Raw genomic sequence first — 23,029 nt, forward strand, 5'->3', positions numbered from 1 at the left:
ATTGGTTTGTTTGTTTTTTAAAGTCCATGTGGAAATACATCAGCATTTTAATGCAAAGTTCTCTTAATATATACTTGTATGCAATTTTGCCTAATGTGCACATTTTTGCAAAGCAATGTCCCCGATATAATGTATTTTATATATTATGTCCATGAATATATGCATTTTATAAACACTTTAGTGTAAAATTTGGAAGGGTGGCTGTGTTTCAGTGTGTCTATTGTTTTAGAAAGTAAAACTTTGGTAGGTTCACTTTTAAATGTGAATGGAATTGGGTTTTTCTCCCATCCCTCGCTACGCATCAACTCATAAGAAAGCCTTCTGGATTTTGGGATGCCAACTATGAAATGCTCTTCCTATTGATTTCCCCATGCAGATCCAGATGCTGCTGACATTGATGGTTAAAAACATATTCCTTGACCAAAGCTTTTGGCTAACTGGAGATGGGAGCTGAGTGCCGTGTCCTCAATGATGTGATGATTTTTGTCAATTTGCTGTATTTTGATGTTTTTCTATTTGATTTTAATGTCATTTTGGTTTGACAATATCTCATTGTCTATGCTGTTTTCTTGTAACATGCACCAGTCTGTAGTCAATGTAGCTTCTGTGGTCAAATCAACCCCAGGGTTATGGCACCTGAAAGGAACTTGAGCAGCAGCTTCAGCCAATTAGGACATGGCTTGAGTGGAGATCTCCACCCTATAGGCTGATACACTCTTGGGAGCGAGATTATTCTGTGCAGAACAGTCAGGGCATATGATGACCTTCATCTTTGCACAGAAGGGAGGGTTTCTGCAATTGTGCCTTCTCTTGCCATAACACCATGCCAGCAGGACAAGCTCCACCTGCCAACATACAGCATACCTGTTAAAGAGCCTAGGACCTGTATCATAAACAGATCCTGAAGCTATACAAGAAACTTGGGGGGATTCATGCATTTTAGTTTGCTGTCCTAATATAGACTTTAGCAGCTTATTCCACTTTAGGCCTTTTATCTCTTTAACAGTTGCACAAGGCAGGGATGTTTGGCAAGTGCTGGCTTTTCAAGCCCCAGCAGCAGTGTGAGTGACATGACAATTAACACTTGCTACAATCTCCCTCTACAAGGTCCAAGGTCCAGTACGACCAATGCTCAATGGGTTGGCCAGTGTTGGGACTGCCTTACATGGCAATCACTTGGGGTTGTTTAGCAGAGAAGCATGGATGCATTGGACTGTGTGAGTTTTGACAGAGTGTGTGTGTGTCCTAGGACTCAGTGACGGGAACTTGCCATTTCCAGGGGTTGAGGTGACACTAGCATTTACCCTATTCCCTCAAGAGTCTTTTGGGCAGCTCCTCCTCTGCCTTGCAGGGTATAAAGGACTGTGTTGTGCTTTCATCACTGCCATTGTCAAGATGGAGACACCCAGCTTGGCTCTTCTCTTCCTTGGTATCATAGCAGCCAAGAATGATGCCATCATCATGGAGAGATGCAAACTGGCAGCCATCCTGCGGGACGAGGGCATGGAGGGCTTTGCGGGCACCAGAATAGAAGAGTGTGAGTGTCCCTTGTGTTGTTGTGTGTGTGCGGGGGGGGGCACGCAGGCATGTAGATTTGTGGGTGGGGAGGGGGCAGAAATTTGGTTGGGTTCACGTTATGATGAGAACTCAAACTCACTTCACTTGCACTTTCCCCAAACATGTGAACCAAATGCAGCCAGCCTGATAAATTCGCACTTCTCCAAATTTTGCATTGTAGTTCTACAACTGACAAATGATTACAAAACAGCTTATGTTGGGGAAAGTGAGCCTAAAAATGTGTATATACATGAAAATAAATAAATTAGCCAAGGTGGCTTATAAAATGTGCTTATTAGGAGGAGAAATGTGCTCTAAAATGCTAGTGATTCTTCAGATTTTTTAAAAAGTGAATGAAGATGTAGAAATATGGCAAACTGAACTGTAGATTGGAAAAAATGATAAATCAGTAGATTCACCCATCCCTGTATGCATCTGTAGCCCCTGCAGTCCAATATTGCCTGGCTGGATCAGGACAATGGCTCATCCAGAGGCCAACCTGATCCCTGTGGGAAACCTGCAAGCAGGGATCCAAGCACAAGACCACACTCTCCCCTCCTGTGCTTTCCAACAACTGGGATTCAGAAGCATCGCTGCCTTGGACTGTGACGTGAAGCTCTTTCCGCCTTCACACATTTGTCTATTCCTCTTTTAAAGCCATGTCAGCTAGTGGCCATCAGGTTTCCTTGGGGAGCAAGTTCCAAATTATAGCTTTGTGCTGTGTGAAGTACTTTAAAAAAAACACTGTTTGAATATTCCAACATTCAGCTTTACTGTATGACCACAACCACTAGTGTTAGGGGACGGGGGGACGGGACCTTTATCCACTTTCTCTGTGTCAGGCAGATTTTAACTACATTTGACATGGTTCTCCCATCTCCATGTTATCCTCACAACCACCCTGCGAGGTAGGTTAGGCTGAGAGACTGTGGCTAGCCTAAAGTCACCCAGTGATGATTGTGGATGAGTGATGATTTGAACTCGTCTCCCAACTCAAGAACTATATGCCAGTTTCATATCATGAGTAAGAATTTCATTTACTTCTATACAGTGTTTACTTTCCTTTATCCAGGGGCAGCTGCCTAATTCCCTCATCCCCTCCATTACCCTTCCTTAACCCTCTACATTTGTAATATTTGTCAACTGATTTTCAAAACAGCAGCCTTTTAAATCACCTGCTACATAAATGCTACGTCTGGGACCTGCTCCAGTTCTGTACAATGAGGAATTCAAAGTTGAGATGTTTTACCTGCCTCAGGTGAACTTTAATCTGTTTGCTCCTGCCTCTAGGGATTTGTTTGGTGTCTCACACAAGTGGCTTCAACACATCAGCCCTTAACGTGGGGCCAACGGCCAGCAATTATGGGATCTTCTTACTCAGTGGAAGGTGGTGGTGCAGAGATGCCAAGACACTGGACACACGCAACCACTGTAACTTGAGTTGTGATGGTAAGAAGTTATATCCCTACAACCTCAATCCACTTTTTGTGGGTTTGTGCTTTCTGGATGGAAATATAGCCAGCACCGGAGAATGGTGCGGTAGCAGAGCTGCCCCAGATTTGTCAAGGGACCCACTAGTGAAGTGTCACTATCCCATATTGACTCTCACTTGTTGATGGGCCCAGCGCCAAGGAAGAAGAGCAAAATGGTCAAAGGCCTGGAACAGTTTAGGGAGCTGGGTATGTTTAGCCTGGAGAAGAGAAGGTTAAGGGGTGATATGATAGCCATGTTCAAATATATAAAAGGATGTCATATAGAGGAGGGAGAAAGGTTGTTTTCTGCTGCTCCAGAGAAGCGGACACGGAGCAATGGATTCAAGCTACAAGAAAGAAGATTCCACCTAAACATTAGGAAGAACTTCCTGACAGCAAGAGCTGTTCGGCAGTGGAATTTGCTGCCAAGGAGTGTGGTGGAGTCTCCTTCTTTGGAGGTCTTTAAGCAGAGGCTTGACAGGCATCTGTCAGGAATGCTTTGATGGTGTTTCCTGCTTGGCAGGGGGTTGGACTGGATGGCCCTTGTGGTCTCTTCCAACTCTGTGATTCTATGATTCCAGAGATTCTTGTAATGGTGCAGGAAATCCTAGAGCTCCCCCCCCCATGCATAGCAGCTCACGTACAATGTACATGCCTCTGAAAAGGTTGAGTAAGTTATTGGCTTCCTAGCCCTGTAAGTAATCAGTGTGTAATAAGGATAAAGTGCGACAGGTTTTTCCAACCTGTAGTCCTCCAGAGGTTTTGGATGAGAGCTCCATCAGCCTGGCTAGATGGGAGATGTCCTCCAAAACATCTTGAGGACAACGGGTTGGCAAAGACTGGAGTGGAGCAGGGGATATCAAGATTCACATGGACTGAACTTTTGTTCCCCAATCAGACAGAAAGTCCTCTCTTCATACTCCTCTCAATATGGCCAAAGATCAGGGATGATGGGAGGGATTTATGGCTCAAAACATTTGGAGGGCACCACATTGGCTACCCTTGATCAAATGCACTTTGAACTCAGGATGACATAAATTGGGAGAAGGAAAGCCCATCTCCCCACTGGAAACAATATTTTTAAATAATAATTTTATTGTTTATACCCTGCCATTTGGGCATTAACTTTCTGACCAATTGTTATTTAACAGTCTATCACAACTATTCTACGATAGTGCCTTCTGATTGCTGCAACCTAAACATGAGGGTCCTTCTTTGCCTCTCATTAGTTAACTCACACCATGTATTTAATGACTTTTCAGCTCATTCTCCGACTCTTCCCCCTCCCCCAACTCTCATCTTTCCTCCAGCTCTCCAGGATGACAACATTACAGATGACATTGACTGTGCAAAGAGGGTCGTGCAAGGAAAGAAGGGCTTCAAAGCATGGTAAACAGATAGCCTTTATCTAGGTCAGCTGCCGGGTAGACCTATGGGACTCTACTAGATACCCATCTTTTTCCATAGGTGCCTGGAGATCTTGTCTAGGCTTAGCAGCCAATCCTTATTTATAGTTGGCACCAACCCTCTTCTTTTCCCCATGTCCTCAGACAAGGAAGACGTATATGCCTATCCTCTGAGCTTGGAACTTTGGCAAAGGTGGGACATTGCTGCTGACTGTAGACACCAAGGTTGTCTGCACCAAGTTGATAACCAGTGTGGTGTAGTGGTTAAAGTGCCAGACTAGGACCTGGGATTGTTGTGGGGATTAAATAAGGAGGGGGAGAACCATGAGCTCCTTGGAGAACAAGTGGCTAAGAAACATATTGTACTCAGAATAAATCCATTGGAATTAATGTGGAAATCATAACACAAGGAAATAATGCACCTACAATGGAAGAGAGTCTGTGCCTGATCTTAGCTAAGAACATAAAGGATAGCTTGGATAGCTCTGCAAATGAGTGCCACCAATGCTGTTCCCAGTGTGGCAAAAGGTCCCATGTTTTTTTTTGGGGGGGGGGGGACACCTTTGTACTGTTACGGAATGGAAGGAGGGGAGTTTTACACTTGTGTAAATCATGGAGGGCCCGAGGTGATGACCTCTAGGGAGTGCCAAGGTGGGGACTGCTGCTCCTACTCCTCTCGCCCTAGATTTAAAAACATTTTGCTCCTGCTAACACAGCCTGTTCTTCCTCAGAGTGCTGCATTCTGGGCAGGTGGCTGTGCTGCTGCCACTTTCCCATGGGGGCAAGACATTTTTGTTTTAAAAAAGTTAAAAGTTTGGTTAAAGTAACTTTAAAATCTTTTAAAGATTTTCTAGCTGCAGCAGCAAAGCATAAACAGCACTGTATAGACACTCACCCAGAATGCAGCCCTCCTAGGAAGGAACTGTGTGGTGTAGTGGTTAAGAGCGATAGACTCGTAATCTGCGGAACCGGGTTCGCATCTCTGCTCCTCCACATGCAGCTGCTGGGTGACTTTGGGCTAGTCCAGGCATCCCCAAACTGCGGCCCTCCAGATGTTTAGGCCTACAACAACCATGATCCCTAGCTAACAGGACCAGTGGTCAGGGATGATGGGAATTGTAGTTCAAAACATCTGGAGGGCCAAAGTTTGGGGATGCCTGGGCTAGTCACACTTCTCTGAAGTCTCTCAGCCGCATCCACCTCACAGGGTGTCTGTTGTGGGGAGGAGGAGAAAGGAGATTGTTAGCCCCTTTGAGACTCCTTCAGGTAGTGATAAAGTGGGATATCAAATCCAAACTCTTCTTCTTCTTCTTCCTCAGAGTGCAGGGGAAGAGAGAGGGCCTGTCCACACATCCACTTGTTCCATGTTTTCTACCCCAAGTACAAAAGGCGTTTTGTTTGCCCACCACTTTCCCCTGGAAAAACCCGCTGTTTAGTGCTGTATTGGAAGAAACATCAATCTTGATAAAACCTGACTGACATTTGTTCCGATTCTGCAGGAAACAGTGGCTTTTCCCAGTGGAAAGTGGCAGGCCAAGCTGAAATGTGGATGAGCCCAGCATGGCAGGAAAACAATTTTAATTAGGAAGGACGGGATGGAGAGTGGGGGCAGCAGCAGGAGGTGGACCCATACAGTGAGTGCCCTGCAGAGCCCCACAGCAAGGCAGGCAAGTGGGCCACCATAGAAATAACAGCCAGCAATGGACAAAAATATTCCAACTATAGCATCTGGACACTACGTGAATGAAATAGCAAACATTTGTTTTATGGCATTCATGCAGGAGCAGCAATTGTACTTAACCACTACACCACATAGCCAGTAGACTCTTAATCTGGTGAACCGGATTCACGTCTCTGCTCCTCCACCTGCAGCTGCTGGGTGACCTTGGACTAGTCACACTTCTTTGAAGTCTCTCAGCCCCACTCACCTCACAGAGTGTTTGTTGTGGGGGAGGAAGGGAAAGGAGAATGTTAGTCGCTTTGAGACTCCTTAGGGTAGTGATAAAGCGGGATATCAAATCCATACTCCTCCTCCTCCTCCTCCTCCTCCTCCTCCTCCTCCTCCTCCTCCTCCTCCTCCTCCTCCTCCTGTTTCCCCAATTGTGCATCTTTTGAGTTGCTTGACCAAGGATTTCTCATTACAGGAGAGCTTGGGGAAAATATTGCAAGGGACAAGAAATGAAACAATATGTTGCACATTGTGATCTTGAAAAAATCACCCCCATGACCCTGGTCCCAGCAACAAAACTTCATCCAAAACCTACCACCCCCCCAATGAAGAAGGATCAAATAACCCCCATGACACTGGTCCCAGCAACAAAACTTCATCCAAAACCTACCACCCCCCCAATGAAGAAGGATCAAATAACCCCCATGACACTGGTCCCAGCAACAAAACTTCATCCAAAACCTTCCACCAGCACCTCATTGAAAGAAGATGGGCCGAAGACCACTCTCCCAGCAAAGGGTTCCCCGAAACCTCCTGTCCCAATTAAGGACCCCACAGAAGCCATCACCCCAGTCAAGGCTCCCCCCAAATCTACCATCTCAATCAACGAGCCTGCACGCACCACTCTCCCTGAAAATGGTTTCCCAAAATTCACTGCCTCATTGAAGGAAACACCAAACCCCATCATCTCAGCCAATGGACCTCCCAAACTGACTGTGCCAGTCAAGGAATCCTCAAATTCTACTCTCCCAGCTGACGTCCATCCTGCACCCATTTTGAACCAGGATGACGAATAGTGGCAAGATAAAACCAGGATTTTTTTTACCACACTCGGTGCTTTTAAGTTAAAAGCCCCAAACTTCCACATACATGACATGATACTGCCTCAGTTTTCCAGATATGGATCCACCCTCACATCTACTTCTTTTTTAAAAAAAATGCTAACTGAATTTTAATCTTTCAGACTATTTGCTTGTAAATTAATGATTTCTGCATCAAGAGAATGTTCCCAATAAAATTTACCATCTAATTTCATATGCTTGTCTACAGACAGCAAAATTATTGTGTTGGACTCAGTTATATTGTGGGGGCCAATAATATTCAGATTCTCCATTCAGCCCCACAAAAAGCCTCTTCAGGAGATCTTGAACAGCAAGGAAAATAGTGCTGCAGAGGGAACTGGTGAAGATTTCCACCTGGCCCTCTTCCTCCAGTGGAAAGTCTTCACTTTTCACAGTCATCCTTTTCACAGAGGGACAAATCCAGATTGCACTCAAAGGTGTGAGATGTTCACAATGTAATAGGAAATTTATTGTTGTTTAGTCGTTTAGCTGTGTGCGACTCTTCGTGACCCCATGGACCAGAGCACGCCAGGCACTCCTGTCTTCCACTGCCTCCCGCAGTTTGGTCAGACTCATGTTGCCAAGGAGTGTGGTGGAGTCTCCTTCTTTGGAGGTCTTTAAGCAGAGGCTTGACAGCCATCTGTCAGGAATGCTTTGATGGTGTTTCCTGCTTGGCAGGGGGTTGGACTGGATGGCCCTTGTGGTCTCTTCCAACTCTATGATTCTATGATTCTAGTAGCTTCGAGAACACTGTCCAACCATCTCGTCCTCTGTCGTCCCCTTCTCCTTGTGCCCTCCATCTTTCCCAACATCAGGGTCTTTTCCAGGGAGTCTTCTCTTCTCATGAGGTGGCCAAAGTCTTGCAGCCTCAGCTTCAGGATCTGTCCTTCCAGTGAGCACTCAGGGCTGATTTCCTTCAGAATGGATAGGTTTGATCTTCTTGCAGTCCATGGGACTCTCAAGTCTCCTCCAGCACCACAATTCAAAAGCATTAATTATTCTGCTTTTTAAGATGCTGTTTGTCTTTTAATTTCGTGACTGCTGTCACCATCTGCAGTGATCAAGGAGCCCAAGAAAGTAAAATCTCTCACTGCCTCCATTTCTTCCCCTTCTATCTGCCAGTAGGTGATGGGACCAGTGGCCATGATCTTGGTTTTTTTTTATGTTGAGCTTCAGACCATATTTTGTGCTCTCCTCTTTCACCCTCATTAAAAGGTTCTTTAATTCCTCCTCGCTTTCTGCCATCAAGGTTGTGTCATCTGCATATCTGAGGTTGTTGATATTTCTTCCGGCAATCTTAATTCCGGCTTGGGATTCATCTAGTCCAGCCTTTCGCATGATGAATTCTGCATATAAGTTAAATAAGCAGGGAGACAACATACAGCCTTGTCGTACTCCTTTCCCAATTTTGAACCAGTCAGTTGTTCCATATCCAGTTCTAACTGTAGCTTCTTGTCCCACATAGAGATTTCTCAGGAGACAGATGAGGTGATCAGGCACTCCCATTTCTTTAAGAACTGGCCATAGTTTGCTGTGGTCGACACAGTCAAAGGCTTTTGCATAGTCAATGAAGGAGAAGTAGATGTTTTTCTGGAACTCTCTAGCTCTCTCCATAATCTTGTTAAATCACCTTAAATAAATATTCATGCAAGTGGTTCATTAGGGAACTGTTTATAAATAAGGCAAGGTAACAATTTCTGAAATATAATTTTGTATCCATTACTGAATTCATATTAAACACGCAGCATCAAAAATAAACTTGAAAACTTTTTGCTTGCCAATTTAGTTTTACTGGATATAAATACAGTGGTACCTCGGTTTATGAACACAATTGGTTCCGGAAGTCTGTTCATAAACTGAAGCGTTCATAAACGGAAGCGAACTTTCCCATTGAAAGTAATGGAAAGTGAATTAATCCGTTCCAGACGGTCCGCGGAGTAAGCATTCATAAACTGAAGCAAACTTTCCCATTGAAAGTAATGGAAAGTGGATTAATCTGTCCCAGACGGGTCCGCGGAGTACTTAAACTGAAGCGTTCATAAACTGAAGCATGGGTGTAATTGGTTCCGGAAGTTTGTTCATAAACTGAAGCGTTCATAAACTGAAGCAAACTTTCCCATTGAAAGTAATGGAAAATGAATTAATCCGTTCCAGATGGGTCCGCGGCGTTCATAAACCGAAAATTCATAAACCGAGGTGTTCATAAACCGAGGTTCCACTGTATAGCCATGGTGATATTTATCCCGTACCTGTGCCTTGAGGGCTAGGTTAGGTGTTGCCTTTTAACATCCAAGGCTTTTTTATTTATTTATGGAAATTGCATCAGCTGGACTGCAGTGGGCATTTGGGGGGGGGAGGGGAATTTAAGTCCTTCCTCCCTTGCAGCAATCCTGATAAAATCCCTGGCATTTGCATTGGGAAGAAATCCCCCATTAGCAATGCACCTAGTCTGGCACTTAGAGGAGCCCTCAACTCCTCAACTATAGATTTTTAGCCAAAGATATATAGTTAACATTGTGAAAACCTAGTTGCCCCCAAAGGAACCGAGAGCCTGCAGTCATGTGCACTTTGGTGCCCCCCCCTGGTAACTTTCTAGTATAGACTTCCAGAGTTTCGCAATGTGTTTTTAATGCATGGCACCCAAAACCGGACACAGTGAACCAGATGAGGGCTGACAAGTACACAATAAAGTGAAAGGATTAGACTGCAAGCTGCGTTATACCAAGGCACTGGCCCCAAGTTGGTATTCTCTACAGTGACTGGCAGCAGGTCTCCAGAGTGTGAAATAGGGGACATTCTGAGCTCTACTTGGAAAAGATGGGGACTGAACCAAATACCTTCTGCAAGCAAGGAAGATGAAAGTTCTGCTAGCATGCCAGGTTAGTTGAATCCAGGCCTTAAGTAATTTGTTTCCAGAAAGAATAATCTACGCCCTCTGCTTGGTATGGTGAGCTACAGTCAAGACAGATCACAGCATCATTGGACTACTTTCTCCACAGGGCTCCCTGTGTGGGCGCTCCCAGAAATCTGTGCAGGCAGACCAAAGTGTAAGATTATGAGTACATGATATTTTGCCTAAAACAAAAAGGGGATTCAAGGAGGGGGGGGGGTCTGAAGCAAGTCACATCACAGCAAGACAATCAGAGGTGAAACGGGTGCAGGATCTGGATATTTAGTTTGGTTTTAAGCATTATGTGGCATTAAAGAAAATAAGGTATGACTAAGCAACTGGTAGTTGTGAAAATATTTTAATAAGAGTGCAAAACTGAATTAAGATAACAATTGCAATCAAGTGGTACTTGCTGGTGTTGTTGACATTCAAGGGCCACACTTTGTCCCTTCCTCCTCTATTCTGGCCAGCAGTGGGAGAAGTGGCTATGCTCCTGTGAGCTCCTTGGGAGAAAGGAGTCTAGAAATGTAATAAAAAATAAAATGCAAAGATCACATCTGTTTTCCTTGGTTGTCTATGTAATGTGTTCAAGATGCCAAGAATTTAACACTCACCCATTGTCCTAGCCTATGTGAGGCCTCAAGCAAATACACTTTACAATGGAGAAATAAAATGGGACACAATGGAAGTACTGAAATCAGGGCTGGATGCAGAACTCTCTTGTAAAGCGATTCTTTAAAAAATTCTAATTGGCAAATGGGGTATTTTTCCCTAAGCCTAACTGCAGCATCAGGTGGGTGTGGATTTGGAGCAGAAATGGTGAAGGGGAAAAGGGAGACAGAAAGCAAATGGGCACATTGCCAGTTCTGGCCTTACCCCCCATGTGATCCCCAAAGATTCCCTCAAGGAAACATAGCCCATCCCCTAAGAAAGGTCCCTCCACTCTACTGTTCTAGACCTCCAACTGCTGGATACAAGCTTGAAATGCTGTCGGCAGCAGATGGAGGAAGCCACTGAATCCAGAGGTGTGAGCAGACTTGCCAGTCCTACACATAAGTCTTGATCTTCTCACTAGTTCTCTTTTTGCTAGACTAAAAGGGGTTTCAAAGCAGATGAAATGGGAATGTGTATTCCATACCTCACTTAATACTCTGAAGAATCCAACTTCTTTCCCCAGCTGTAAGAGTTAAAGTACTCAAGGAAGGAATCATTTCTGTAAATAGCAGAAGCTGAAGAACACAGATGTACACATCTGCTTTATAGATAGGCTACTTGGGTGCCTTTTTATTTTCATGTGTTCAGAGAGGGTATCCATAGTCCTGGCCAGTCCTTCCTACTTCTGCTACATACTCTGGCCACATACTCAGTGGACAGTAGACAGGTCCACTGGTCCTGAAACGGGACAAACATCCTTCAGGAAAGAAGACAGGATGCTCTGCTCATTACTTTCAGAGCATATTTGGGATACCCTGGTTCTAGTGTCTCTTTATGCAAGAGCCTATTTTCTATTCAAGCTCTGGGGAGGTGAGGGGGGAGAGAACATGAGGCAGGCAGGCAGACACGCAGACACTCTCCTACTGGCAGATTATCCTGAAGCCAACAAATGATCAATTTTGTGTTGTAAGACTCAAGCTTGCCTGGAAGCCGAGTGTGGAAAAAGTGCTTAAGCAAGGATGGAGAAGCTGTGCTCCTCCAGCTGCTGTTGGACTTCAACTGCCCTCAGCTCCAGCCCTCAGAGCCAATGGAGTCCCAGTCCCATAACATTTGGATGGCTACAGCTTTCCCATCCCTGTCCAAAAGTCTCAGCAGTGGGCAACTATTTTCTGGGCACCAGCAATGGCAAAACAGCAGCCAGCCCCCCAAAATCTTTGGGGGCAGGAGGGCAGCACCAGGTGGCAAGGAGTCATGCCGTTGAACGCCCCACAAAGGCCATATGATATGCACACAAGAGAGCAGGACATGGAAGACTTCTTGTAGTCCTTCCATGATGCCTGGAAGCCTGCTCCTAAAAACAAAACATTCCAAAATAGAGGAGTTTGGAATTCAGCAAGTCAAGTGTGCATTTGTCAGTAGGGATGTGTCGCATTGCGGTTTGCTCTTCGCTTTTCCCCACCCTCTCTTCCCTTTCTACCCCTCCCACCCGCCCACCTTTCCAAGGCATGTCATCTCCCACTAGTGCAGTGCTTCTAGAAGGTGGTCTTCATGCTCAGGAACAAGAAAGGAGGGCTGCTTCCAGTTTCCTGAGTGCCAAGACCTCTTCAGCAATGGGGATGCACCAGAGTCTGAAAAGGGACCTGCCCAGACAGGGGCGGGCAGGTGATTTGGAAGTAGTTGGTGAGCAGGATCCAGGCGACAGTTTCACCACCCCTGTTCTCACCTGAACGGAGACATGGAAACCAAAGCAGAGCTTGCTTATTAATTTTTTTAATACATTAAAAAAATAGAGACCAGTTCTGATTTATTCCCACCCTCCTCCAGAATACTTTCATTATTTTCTTCTGAGGGAAAAGCAGCACACACACACAAAACTGATAGTGAGAGGAGCAAGGGAAAGGCTGTGGGGCATTTGCTGCTGCCACCACCACACGGAAGGAAGACACAAGACAAAACCAGGAGTCAGCAAGTGACATGCAGCTATGGCTTCTGTAAAACTTTCCCTGAACAGGACAGCCCAGAATCTCTCAGCCTCCACTCCAGCAACATCCATTTAGTCTTTCCCGCTGCCCAAAACAAAAACCTTCCTGGTCCTCAGAAACAGAATAAACCATCTGAACTCAGCAACCCTGAAGCAAAGGAAAAACATGCCTGAGGTGGCAATTCCAGGTCCCAGCCAGAGGGACTTTTTTGAGAGAGAGAGGGAGATAGCAAAAGAGAGGCTTCCTGCGTCTGGTCTAGGAGTCGCCAGGACAGGGCTAAATTGAACAGGGCAGGGGGCAGCCAAGCGGGAGCAATGGACAGAAAGGCTGATGCATAAGCTGCCTCCACCTCCCCATTTCATAGCAACCTGGGAGGCTTTACAAGCACAGCAAAGTGGGAGCAGCACAAGCTACTGCAATGGACCCTGAGCTCCCACTGCAACTCTCTGGCAGAAGACAAGCAAGCGACTGAAGACAGGAATCGAGTCTCCGAGAGGAATGTCTCTCTGTGCCAGAAACACAGAAGCAGCTCACCAGCAGAGAGAGGCAGAAGACAACAAGAGGAATGGGACTTTCTGTGCAAAGAGAGAAAATATATAAAGCTATTTATGGCAAGGAATGATCCCTTTAGATATTCCAAGCCATTTCCAGTGTCAAAATAAAACCTCTTCCCAGTCACTGCCCCACAGGGCCAAGTCCTCTCCCCAAATTCCCCCTCCCAACTCAGTTCTCAGCGAGCGCCTCTCCCTGATGGCCAAGGGTTGAGCCGGCACTGTGGGCAGCAACCGGAATAGACAAGAACGTCACAGGCCTCGGAGCGTTGCCCGGCATGCCAGCCTGCAGGCCAGCCAGAGCAGAGCCGATAGGCCTCCAGGTCACAGATGAGTTCCACCACCTCGTCCACTGTGGTGAGGCGGGCAGGGTGGCTGGCATAGAGTTCGTGCTCAGGGGGCACGGGCAGGTTCCGCACCACCACCTGGAAGAAGAGGCCTGGGCGGATGTAGATGGCAGCCGAGGACACGGTGGAGTGTTCTGAGCGCTGGACGAGACGCAGGTCAGGGCCGCAAAGCGGAGACAGCACCTCCCAGTGAGCAGGGAGAGGGATCTCATTCAGCTCAGCCAAGAGCTCATGCAGGACGCTGTCCAACTGGGCAAGGGGCTGCGCACCACCCAGGCTATAAATCTCCATGATCTGTGGAAGGAGAGACAAAAGAATGGCTTCATACCATCTCCCTCTCTCCTTCACAACATGGCCCCCGCGAGTTGGGCTGTTTTGTGAGGGCTGCAGCAAAATGTTCTTCGTTTCACTTACTGCCTCAAAGTTTGGGACTCCAAGGGAAAACGGGGCAGTATGCAACTTCCCCCAAACCCAGTAGTCCCACCACCCCAAAAAAACCCTACCTGAGTTGCCATTTCCCCCATTCACAACAGATACTACCTAGTCCCCTCAATTCCAGTCGTGTGACAGTGCTATTATGTATGGGTGCAGAGCAAAGTATTTCAGAGGAAGTGATACATTTCCGTTTACAGAAGAGGCAGAAGATTTGGCCAAGGGATCTCAGTAATTCAGCCTACGGATGTGTCTAGAGCACTGAGAGCACTGGAGCACCATGCTTCTGAGGATGTGGACAGGGGACTGAAAGGACTATGGCCTAACACTTGCCCTCTCAACCTTTGCCCATGGCTTATTCCACCGAGCAGAAGGTGGTTTTCTGTCTGGGTGCAGGAGGTGAAAAAATGCCTCGTTGCAAGAGATGGTCCCCCCATCTGCAATAATCAAGTAATGCCAGTGGGTGGCATCTCTGTCCAGGAAGGTCATGTTCCACCCGATCCCTCAGAGACTGCCCTCCCCCTGATAAGGCTTGCAATCTGCAGGTGCTCATCCACCCACAATGTTGTCACTAGAAGCCAAAGTGCTCTCCGTGGCACAGATCATCCTCCACTGGCCAAGAGCAGTGGGACAGCTGAAATCTCTTCTCCAAAGAGAAAGCCAAGTTTTAGCCTTGCCCTGGAAACTTCCATATTAGAACACATTTTATTACTATCTGGTGCATGGAAACCACAGTTAGTTCAAAACAAAGCTGCTAAGCTATTCACTAGGACCAGACATTAGAAACATATCTAGCTAAGGCTTCAAGAGATTCACTCAGTCTGGCCCATTTCTGAGCACAATTTAAAGTGCTGCTGCTTATCTTTACAGCAGGGATGGGGAACCTGTGGTCTTCTAGAGATTGTTGAACTACAACTCCCATCAGCTACAGCCAGCATGGCCAAGGGTGAGGGATGATGGGAGTTGTACTCCACCAAAATTTTGAGAGCCACAGGTTCCCCATCCCATGCCTTGCGACCTGGACTCTGGACTTCTCCCACTAAGTCTGCTCAGGCACTGGGGAAGAGGCCTTTCCTGCAGTGGTGCTTTGCCCTCCAGGGAGCTTGACTGGCCCCTACGCCAGCATCTCTTAAGCGCCTGGCAAAGACTTTTGACCACTTATTGCGGTCCTTTTGAGATCAGGTCTTTTTGAGGTCATTTACTGTTTCATTGCTTTTCTAATTGCCTTTCTTATTAGTTATCACAAAAGGCGCTAGACATGTTGAATTCAAGGGCTGTAGAGAAATATTTTAGATAGATAAATCAATCAACCTCAAACTTCTGCAAATGGCATGAACCTACAAATATCTCCATGTGGTTTTTGCAATGGGGGTGCTGTATAAATTGCACCAGAATTGCACCTCTCCCTCCATGCCTGCCACACTCACAGCATTGTTCCTGCCAGCGTGTGGAGCAGAGTCCAGTTTTACAAAGTAAGCCTTCTCTTTTCCCTGAGTCAAAGAGCCCAGGGATCTTACCAGTTGCCACAAACAACTTCATCACTCACCACTGGGGGGCGCAATTGCTGCAGGTGCTCCACTTCTTCATCATCTTCATCATCCAGAACCACCAGCTCCTTGCCCTGAGTTCCCCCCCCTCTCTTACACTGGGGAAGTCCTGCTGAGACCTGGAGGAAAGGAAAAGACATGGAGCTTTTTAATATTCAGAAACTTCCCCCAGAGCAAACAGCACCACTTGACATACAGAGAAGGATGGGAGACCATGGACAGCGGTGATATTAAGGTACAAGGCTGGAAGCAACTCTTTTTAAATCTGCTGCAGCACAAGGCCAGGATGAATTTGTGGTCGACTTGCTGTGGTGCTCAGTTCTTTGTGACATTGTCCTTACCAAATCACGACTGCAGCCAATGTGACTAACAGCCTTGGCAATTAACCATATTAAGTTTAGATTAAGCTTCATGCATTAAAAAATGGGGGGAGGAGTAACAATAGTTGTGGGCTTTTCCTTACTAGAAGTATGGAAGGAAGGGACTTAACAAGCATTTTGTGGAGATGTCTAAAACAAAGGAGTGGCTGTGATACTGTAGGAGCCCAAGGATCAAAACTAGCTTCTATGTTTTTAGCAATTCTTGTTTTTATCTGCAAGCCACCTTGAGTTCCGTCAGGAAAAAAGGTGGGGTATAAATAAATATATAATAGAATAAAAAGCAATATCTGGGAAAGAGGCACCCACCACTGGTGATTTTGAACACTCAAGCCCTACAGCCCAGGCATTAGCATTTCATATTTCTTTTTTGGTATACTGAATCTCTTTTAACCTAACAATGGCATTTGGAAACCTTCTGATGAATGTCACCACTCTGATTCCAAGTTGTATTAGAAACACTAAAAAGAGCAGTGCTTTTAAGTTTTATGAGCCAAAAGCTGGAACATTTGAGGCCAGCAGGTAGGAAGATGTGTCCTGATTGTGGGCTCACCGGAGAGTCCTTGGATGGCTGGTGGTCCCCCTCCGCTTCTGCATGCTCCCGTTTGTCGACAGGAGAGGTGGCAATGAGGCTGACAGCAGGTCGTCTGGTGTCGGATTGCTATGCAGAAACAGAGTGTATTAAAGCCGAGGCGCTTAATTCTGTACAGATGTGGAATGTGCTCTCACTCCATATGCTCACTTACAAGGGTTCCTATGGCTCAGAATAAATGGGCAATGGAAGGAATAAATGGCCAGATGCACTGCACAGGACAAGAAGCCTCTTTGCAACCTCCCCACCATACATTGGAAAAACAAGAGGCAAAATCCCAACAATGTGGGGGTGGGACTTCACCTTTCCTCCAGCCCTCTACGGGGTCAGCAAACTTTTTCAGCAGGGGGCCGCTCTACTGTCCCTCAGACCTTGTGGGGGGCCAGACTATATTTTGAAAAAAAATATGAACGAATTCCTATGCCCCAAAATTACCCAGAGATGCATTTTAAATAAAAGGACACATTCTACTCATGTAAAAACATGCTGATTCCTGGGCCATTCACAGGCCGGATTTAGAAGGCGATTGGGCCGCATCCGGCCCCCGGGCCTTAGTTTGGGGACCCTGCTCTACAGCAACCCCCACATCAACTTTGAAGAGCACCCCAAACCTCCAAGATGCTCTTTTTGTGTTCCTTTACTAATGCAAATAATTTTTGCTGCTAAAAATGATTGGTGTGAGTTATTAAGCAGACGACGACGACGACTCCAATTCTAAATTCAGTGTCCAGGCTGCTGGGTCACTGAGCCTCCTTGGGGAAGAATCCCCCCTTTTTGCCTGCAGAGTTGTGGCCAAGGAGGAACAGGATGAGGCATGTGTCAAGGGCTGGGCACCTTGCAGTTAGGTGTTGGGAAGCTTGATTCCCGCTGACTGGCAAAGCAGTGGGGTGTGTGTGTGTGGGAGCAGAGGGATCTTTCCTTGATTTGGAGCCCTCTATCCTGACATGTGAATAAAGAAAAAAACTCCTTCCAGTAGCACCTTAGAGACCAACTAAGTTTGTTATTGGTAGGAGCTTTCATGTGCATGCACACTTCTTCAGATACCATGCTCATACCAATAACAAACTTAGTTGGTCTCTAAGGTGCTACTGGAAGGAATTTTTTTGTTTTGACTACAGCAGACCAACACAGCTACCTACCTGTAACTAGAACTATGTGAATAAAGAGCCAGCCTTTCTGAATGCTGACATTCGTCCTCTGCAACGTCCTCCCCCAGGGATGTTCACCGAGCTTATTTGCCAAGTCTTTAGAACTTCAAGACTTTGTTTCCACAAAAAGGATCTGGTGCTCCGTGGAAGAAATACTTCAGTATTGGGCATTTCAACTGCCAGGGGAGGAAGGATCAAGGGAGAATGCACTCACTCACCTTTACCAGGACTTGGGAGGGTGGGGTGGGGTGTCGAGGTACTTCTGACTCCTCTTTGACATGTGGCAGGATGGGGCGGTCCTTAGCCAAGTCCTGGGCCAAAATTGAGCCACTCATCTCTGGCTCATTCTTCCACTTCACTGCTGGCTGCTGTTCAGGCTCCTCTGGGCTCTGCAACCTAGGCAAATGCACCTGTTCCCTGCTTGAAGGAGACTCCTGCAGCAACAAGGGGGCCGGGGCAGGAGGGAGAGGAGAAGGGGCAGGTTCAGATTAGGAGCACGGGAAGTGGCCTTAGACCCAGTGTGCCCATCTAGTGCAGCATGGTCTGCTCTGACTGGCAGTGGCTGAGATGGGCAGAAGTCTTCCTCCTCAGCTGCCATCGGATCTTTTTAACTGGAGATTCCAGGGAGGGAACCTGGATCTTTCGGCAAGCACAGTCTGTGCTCTGCTACTGAGGTGTGACAGGGGTCCTCCAGGTGTCTTTGCATCTGCATCAAACCACCGTGACATTTGGGTGCCAGGTACAGGATGAGGCATCATGAAGATTTCAACCCCTATTGCTGCAGAGATTAAAGCTTTAAAATACCAGAGCCATTGAGAAAATAAAAGCAGGGCTGCCAGTCACTCTGGTTGGGAGGGTGCTTCTATACTCTACATAGATTTGCCTGCCCTCTGTGGCCAATGGGAAGGAAATTCATTTGTTTCATTTCATTCAGCTTGCAGAACCAGTCGTCCCCCCTTCTGCCCCCACAACACAGAATTTCTTTAAGCAGAGCACCTGAGAATCCTGCTCCTGCGTATCCAAGGAGGACCCAAAGAAAACTTCTTCCAACCAGCCACAGCCACAGGAATGCATGCTTTATCTGACCAGGTTCACTTCTATGGACTAAACCAGTGTTTCCTAACGGGGGCTATATGGCCTCCTGCCCCCCCCCCCGATATATATGGGGGGCACAGCACAAGGCTAGGAGGCCACATAAGGAAGTGAGAAGAAAAGGGGGGAAATAATTTATTTTTAAAATCTGATTGGTTGGCTATCAGCTTGGCCAATCACAAGCAGGTATGGAGGTGGCCCACCAAGGGGTGGCCTAGCACTTCTTTTTGCCATGTGCATTTTCTTGGAACTGTCCTGGTTGGTTTCCAGTGGGAGAGGGTGGTGCTGGGCCAGGTGGCAGCCTGGGCTTGACTCCGCAAGGTGCAGGGTGCAATCCACCCCAGCACCTAGCAGATGTTGCCGAGGGGCGTAGGGCTCAATTTCTAAAGAGCAGCTTTCAGGAAGGTAGTGCTGCAGTCCTGATGGGCAGGGTATAAATAAATTCTTATTCTTATTCTTAAACAAGGTTGGAAGGGGACCACGGTCAAAAAAACGTTGGGAAACACTGTACTAAAAGGGTTATGTCACGACAGGCGCTTGAGAAGCTGCCACAAACATTTTAGTTGCACCAAGTTTTAACACAGCTCACAGTTTGTTGGCTAGCTCTGTGTACCTACTCTAATACAAGCTTGCTACAGAAAGTTAAAACTTCAAAATGCCCTGAAAATTCAGTATAGGGACCCAAGACAGTGTGCTGTTGATATTTTTGCCATTACGTTTTCAAACTTTACTGCAACCAGAAAGGCTAGAATCATGTTTGACAAAACAAAGTAGAAGTAGGATTTGGAAGACTTAGAATGCTTTGCAAAATGCATGTTGTCCACTCATAGTTTACGATATGTATACTCAGGGTAACTTGAAGAGGGGTGGTCAAGCACTGATTCAATGTACATAGCAGGTTTTTACAAGTCACGTGCCTCTTGCTCTGATTGCCCAGAAATCTGGGAGCATCCCGGTTTCCCAGCACGTGTGACACAGCCTTCCTTCCCTCCTAGGGACTTTTTCTGTGAGCCACTTTCTTGCCATTCTATCTCTGAGGTACAGCAGAGACTCATGAGTTGACAAAGCTTCCTGCAAACAGACCCATCAACAGAAAGGATGCGCTCCCAGCTGATCTGTGGGTGCTGAAGCACTATGCCATGCCTCTCTCATTGCCAAACACCACCACACTAGTAGGCACATTGGGAGAGTCAACTCCCATTCCACTGGAGGAAGATGAACTGGAGCAGGACCAGAAGGGATTCCTTTACTGGGATCACGACAATAGCGGGCTCGTTACAATCTAGCTCCGCCAGAGAGAATTCTCGTTTCCATTCAGAAATTGTGATGCACCATCTTATTCCCCTCACCTTGCATCCTTCTGTCAATTTAAATAAAAATCAGCCCCGAGACCCTTCATCAATACTTAAAATGGACAGCAGCACTTCACTCAGCTATTCTGCCCCAGCAGGAGATCCAGGTGGGCCAGGTCATAAACCTACTGCCCCAAGAAAGATCAAAATAACTGCAACATGTGCATAACAGAGTTTGCTGATGATGCCAGAGCAGCAATCAATACTGTAGTGCTCAATTCCTAAACAGCAGCTTTCCTTGAACTACACAAGGTGGGCTTAGATGCAGACCCGGTAAATCCCTGTTCAGTCATCAAAATATCCTTAAGTGGTCTGGGCAAGGGCATCTCAGGCTTAACCTTTTAACACGGCAGTTGCAAAAAATAAGCGTCTGAAGAAAGGGAGAAGTTATACTGAAAATTTGCATCAGTGATGGTCAGGCCTTTCCTGGAACTAGGCCTCAAATCAACATTGGAAAAAAGCTCAGAACAATGACTTGCCTGCCGATAAAAGAGGAACAGAGTACTTGTGCCTGGCAGAGGGGTTGAGCGGGCTCCATCCCTGGCACCCCAGGCACAAAGGAAGGAGGAAGAGGGATCTCCACCCTGCTCAGCTGCTGCCGTCCTCTTGCCTGCACGCCACTCCTTGATGCCCAGTCAGCATATGGAATGTCCCCCTCTCTCCTCCCCTAGGGACCTCTCAATCTGTTCTAGGGGTTCCCTCAACTGTCCTGAGCACATATGGGACAGTGAGAGGCTGGTGAGGAGGGGGCTGCACTAGCATGAATCCTTGCACTAGCACATTATTTTGCTGAATGCCACTCTCAGACTGAGTTGGAGCAGCTGCACATGGCAGCCAATGGCCTTGAAGCAGAATTTTTTGCCACATCACATTAATGTTTAAAGTACCAAGAATTAGGAGAAATAATTTAGTAATTGGAATCAAACCAACAGAACCATCTGTCCTTTAGCAACCTGCTGCCCTCCAGATGTTTTGTATTAGAAGTCCCATCAGCCCCAGCATCACAGGGGCGCACTGCTAGTGGGCATGGCAGCATTATTCTCACAAGGCCAGGCAGGTGCCCAGAGCAACTCACAAGCAGCCTTCCCCCGCTGTTTGGAGAGATACTGCCTCTGAACATGGAAGATCCATTTCACCATTTGAGCCTGCTGATGAAAACTGGTATAAAGGAATCTAAGCTAACGACTCTCAACAGTCGTGAGAACAAGGTGGAATCTAGATGCATATAAAAAAACACTATGAAAATGCTTGTAAAACTTTTTAAAATATATTGAATATTGAATTTAAAACTAGGTGATGAATTTATTTTCTTTGATGTTGTAAAGAAAAGAGGTGCAGTTCTACACCATGTTTCTCCGAAAATAAGCCATAGTGATAGGTTAAACTGTACCATACTTAATATAAAAAAAGGCATCCCCTGAAAATAAGCCACCGTGTTTGTTTGTTTTTGAGGAAAAATAAATATAAGACAGTATCTTATTTTAAGAGAAACACGGTACGCAAACTCAAGATTAAAATCGGAGCCCTTATTTAAGGATGAAGAAGGGAGAATGATGGTGATAAAAGTGGTATATCAAAAAGAAAAAATTATTGTCAGAATCTATGTGCCAAACGAAAAGAAGGCGGAATTTTACCAAAAATTAGAGGATAAACTGCTGGATTATAGTGAAGAAAAGATCATTTTATTGGGAGATTTCAATGGTGTTACCTCACTTGATATGGACAGGACAACACAAGAGAGAGAAAGTAAAGAAGGGAGACTACTGCTAACTTTCTCTCAACTACCGGTAGTAGAACATTTCAATCTTCAAGATGCATGGGGAGTTAAATGCCCAAATGAGAAACAATTTACACATTACAGTAATACCTCGGGTTACGAACGCGATCCGTTCCGGATCGCAGTTCGTAACCCGAATAGTTCGCAAACCGAGCGCGATGGGTGCCGCCATTTTGCGCATGCGCAAAGCGCGCGATCGCAGCTTATGCGCGCGCGCGGCGAAAACACTTCCGGGTTTGCGCAGTTCGTAACCCGAACTGTTCGCAAACCGAGGTGGTCGTAACCCGAGGTACGACTGTATTCAGAAGCAAAAAATTCTGCGGGGAGAACTGATGCAATTTGGATTTCAAAAAACTTATTACTGAAAATAAAGAAAGCAGTCATTCAATCAAAAACAGTATCTGACCACAACCCAACTAGGATGGAAATAAAAGAAGGAAGGAAAAGAAGAAGATGGAGAATTAGTGAAAATGTCTTAAATGATGAGAAAGTATTAGAAAAGGCAAGGGTGACTTGAAGAGAATATTCTGATAACAACTTAAATCAGGGAACCTATATAAATACCGTATGGGATGTTGGATGGCTTTTTCATCCAACAAAATATAATCCAAAGAAGAGATAAAGAAAGGAAAATGGAACAAATTTTGAAAGAAAGAAGCAAAAATAGTAATAGTCAGGCACCCCCAAACTTCGGCCCTCCAGATGTTTTGGCCTACAACTCCCATGATCCTTTGCTAACAGGACCAGTGGTAGGGGAAGATGGGAATTGTAGTCCAAAACATCTGGAGGGCCAAAGTTTGGAGATGCCTGGTCATAGTCAACAAAAGAGTGGCAAAAGCTGCACTGGGATGCAATCTCAAAAATGATAGAATGATCTTGATACGAATCCTAGGCAGACCTTTTAACATCACAGTAATCCAAGTTTATGCACCAACTACCGGTGCTGAAGAAAGTGAAATTGACCAATTCTATGAAAACTTACAACACCTTCTAGAAATGACACCAAAGAAGGATGTTCTTCTCATTATAGGGGATTGGAATGCTAAAGTAGGTAGTCAAGAGA

At 46.0% G+C, this 23,029-nt stretch overlaps 1 protein-coding gene across 11 annotated transcripts in view; it reads right to left on the minus strand.

The window, feature by feature from the left end:
* Positions 1–12,260: 12,260 nt before the first annotated feature.
* Positions 12,261–23,029, minus strand: part of MBD1 (methyl-CpG binding domain protein 1) — an 83,217-nt gene continuing 72,448 nt past the window's right edge. For all 11 annotated transcript variants that reach the window (XM_060269118.1, XM_060269121.1, XM_060269116.1 and 8 more), the window contains 4 exons: positions 17,964–18,179; positions 16,559–16,666; positions 15,628–15,747; positions 12,261–13,943 (listed from right to left, as the gene is read on the minus strand). In XM_060269118.1, the coding sequence (XP_060125101.1) occupies positions 13,482–13,943; positions 15,628–15,747; positions 16,559–16,666; positions 17,964–18,179 (906 nt within the window). In that variant the 3' untranslated portion in view covers positions 12,261–13,481. The remainder of the gene's footprint in view (positions 13,944–15,627; positions 15,748–16,558; positions 16,667–17,963; positions 18,180–23,029) is intronic.

The sequence above is a fragment of the Zootoca vivipara genome, chromosome 16 (genome assembly GCF_963506605.1).
Source record: "Zootoca vivipara chromosome 16, rZooViv1.1, whole genome shotgun sequence".
NCBI classification, from domain to species: domain Eukaryota; kingdom Metazoa; phylum Chordata; class Lepidosauria; order Squamata; family Lacertidae; genus Zootoca; species Zootoca vivipara.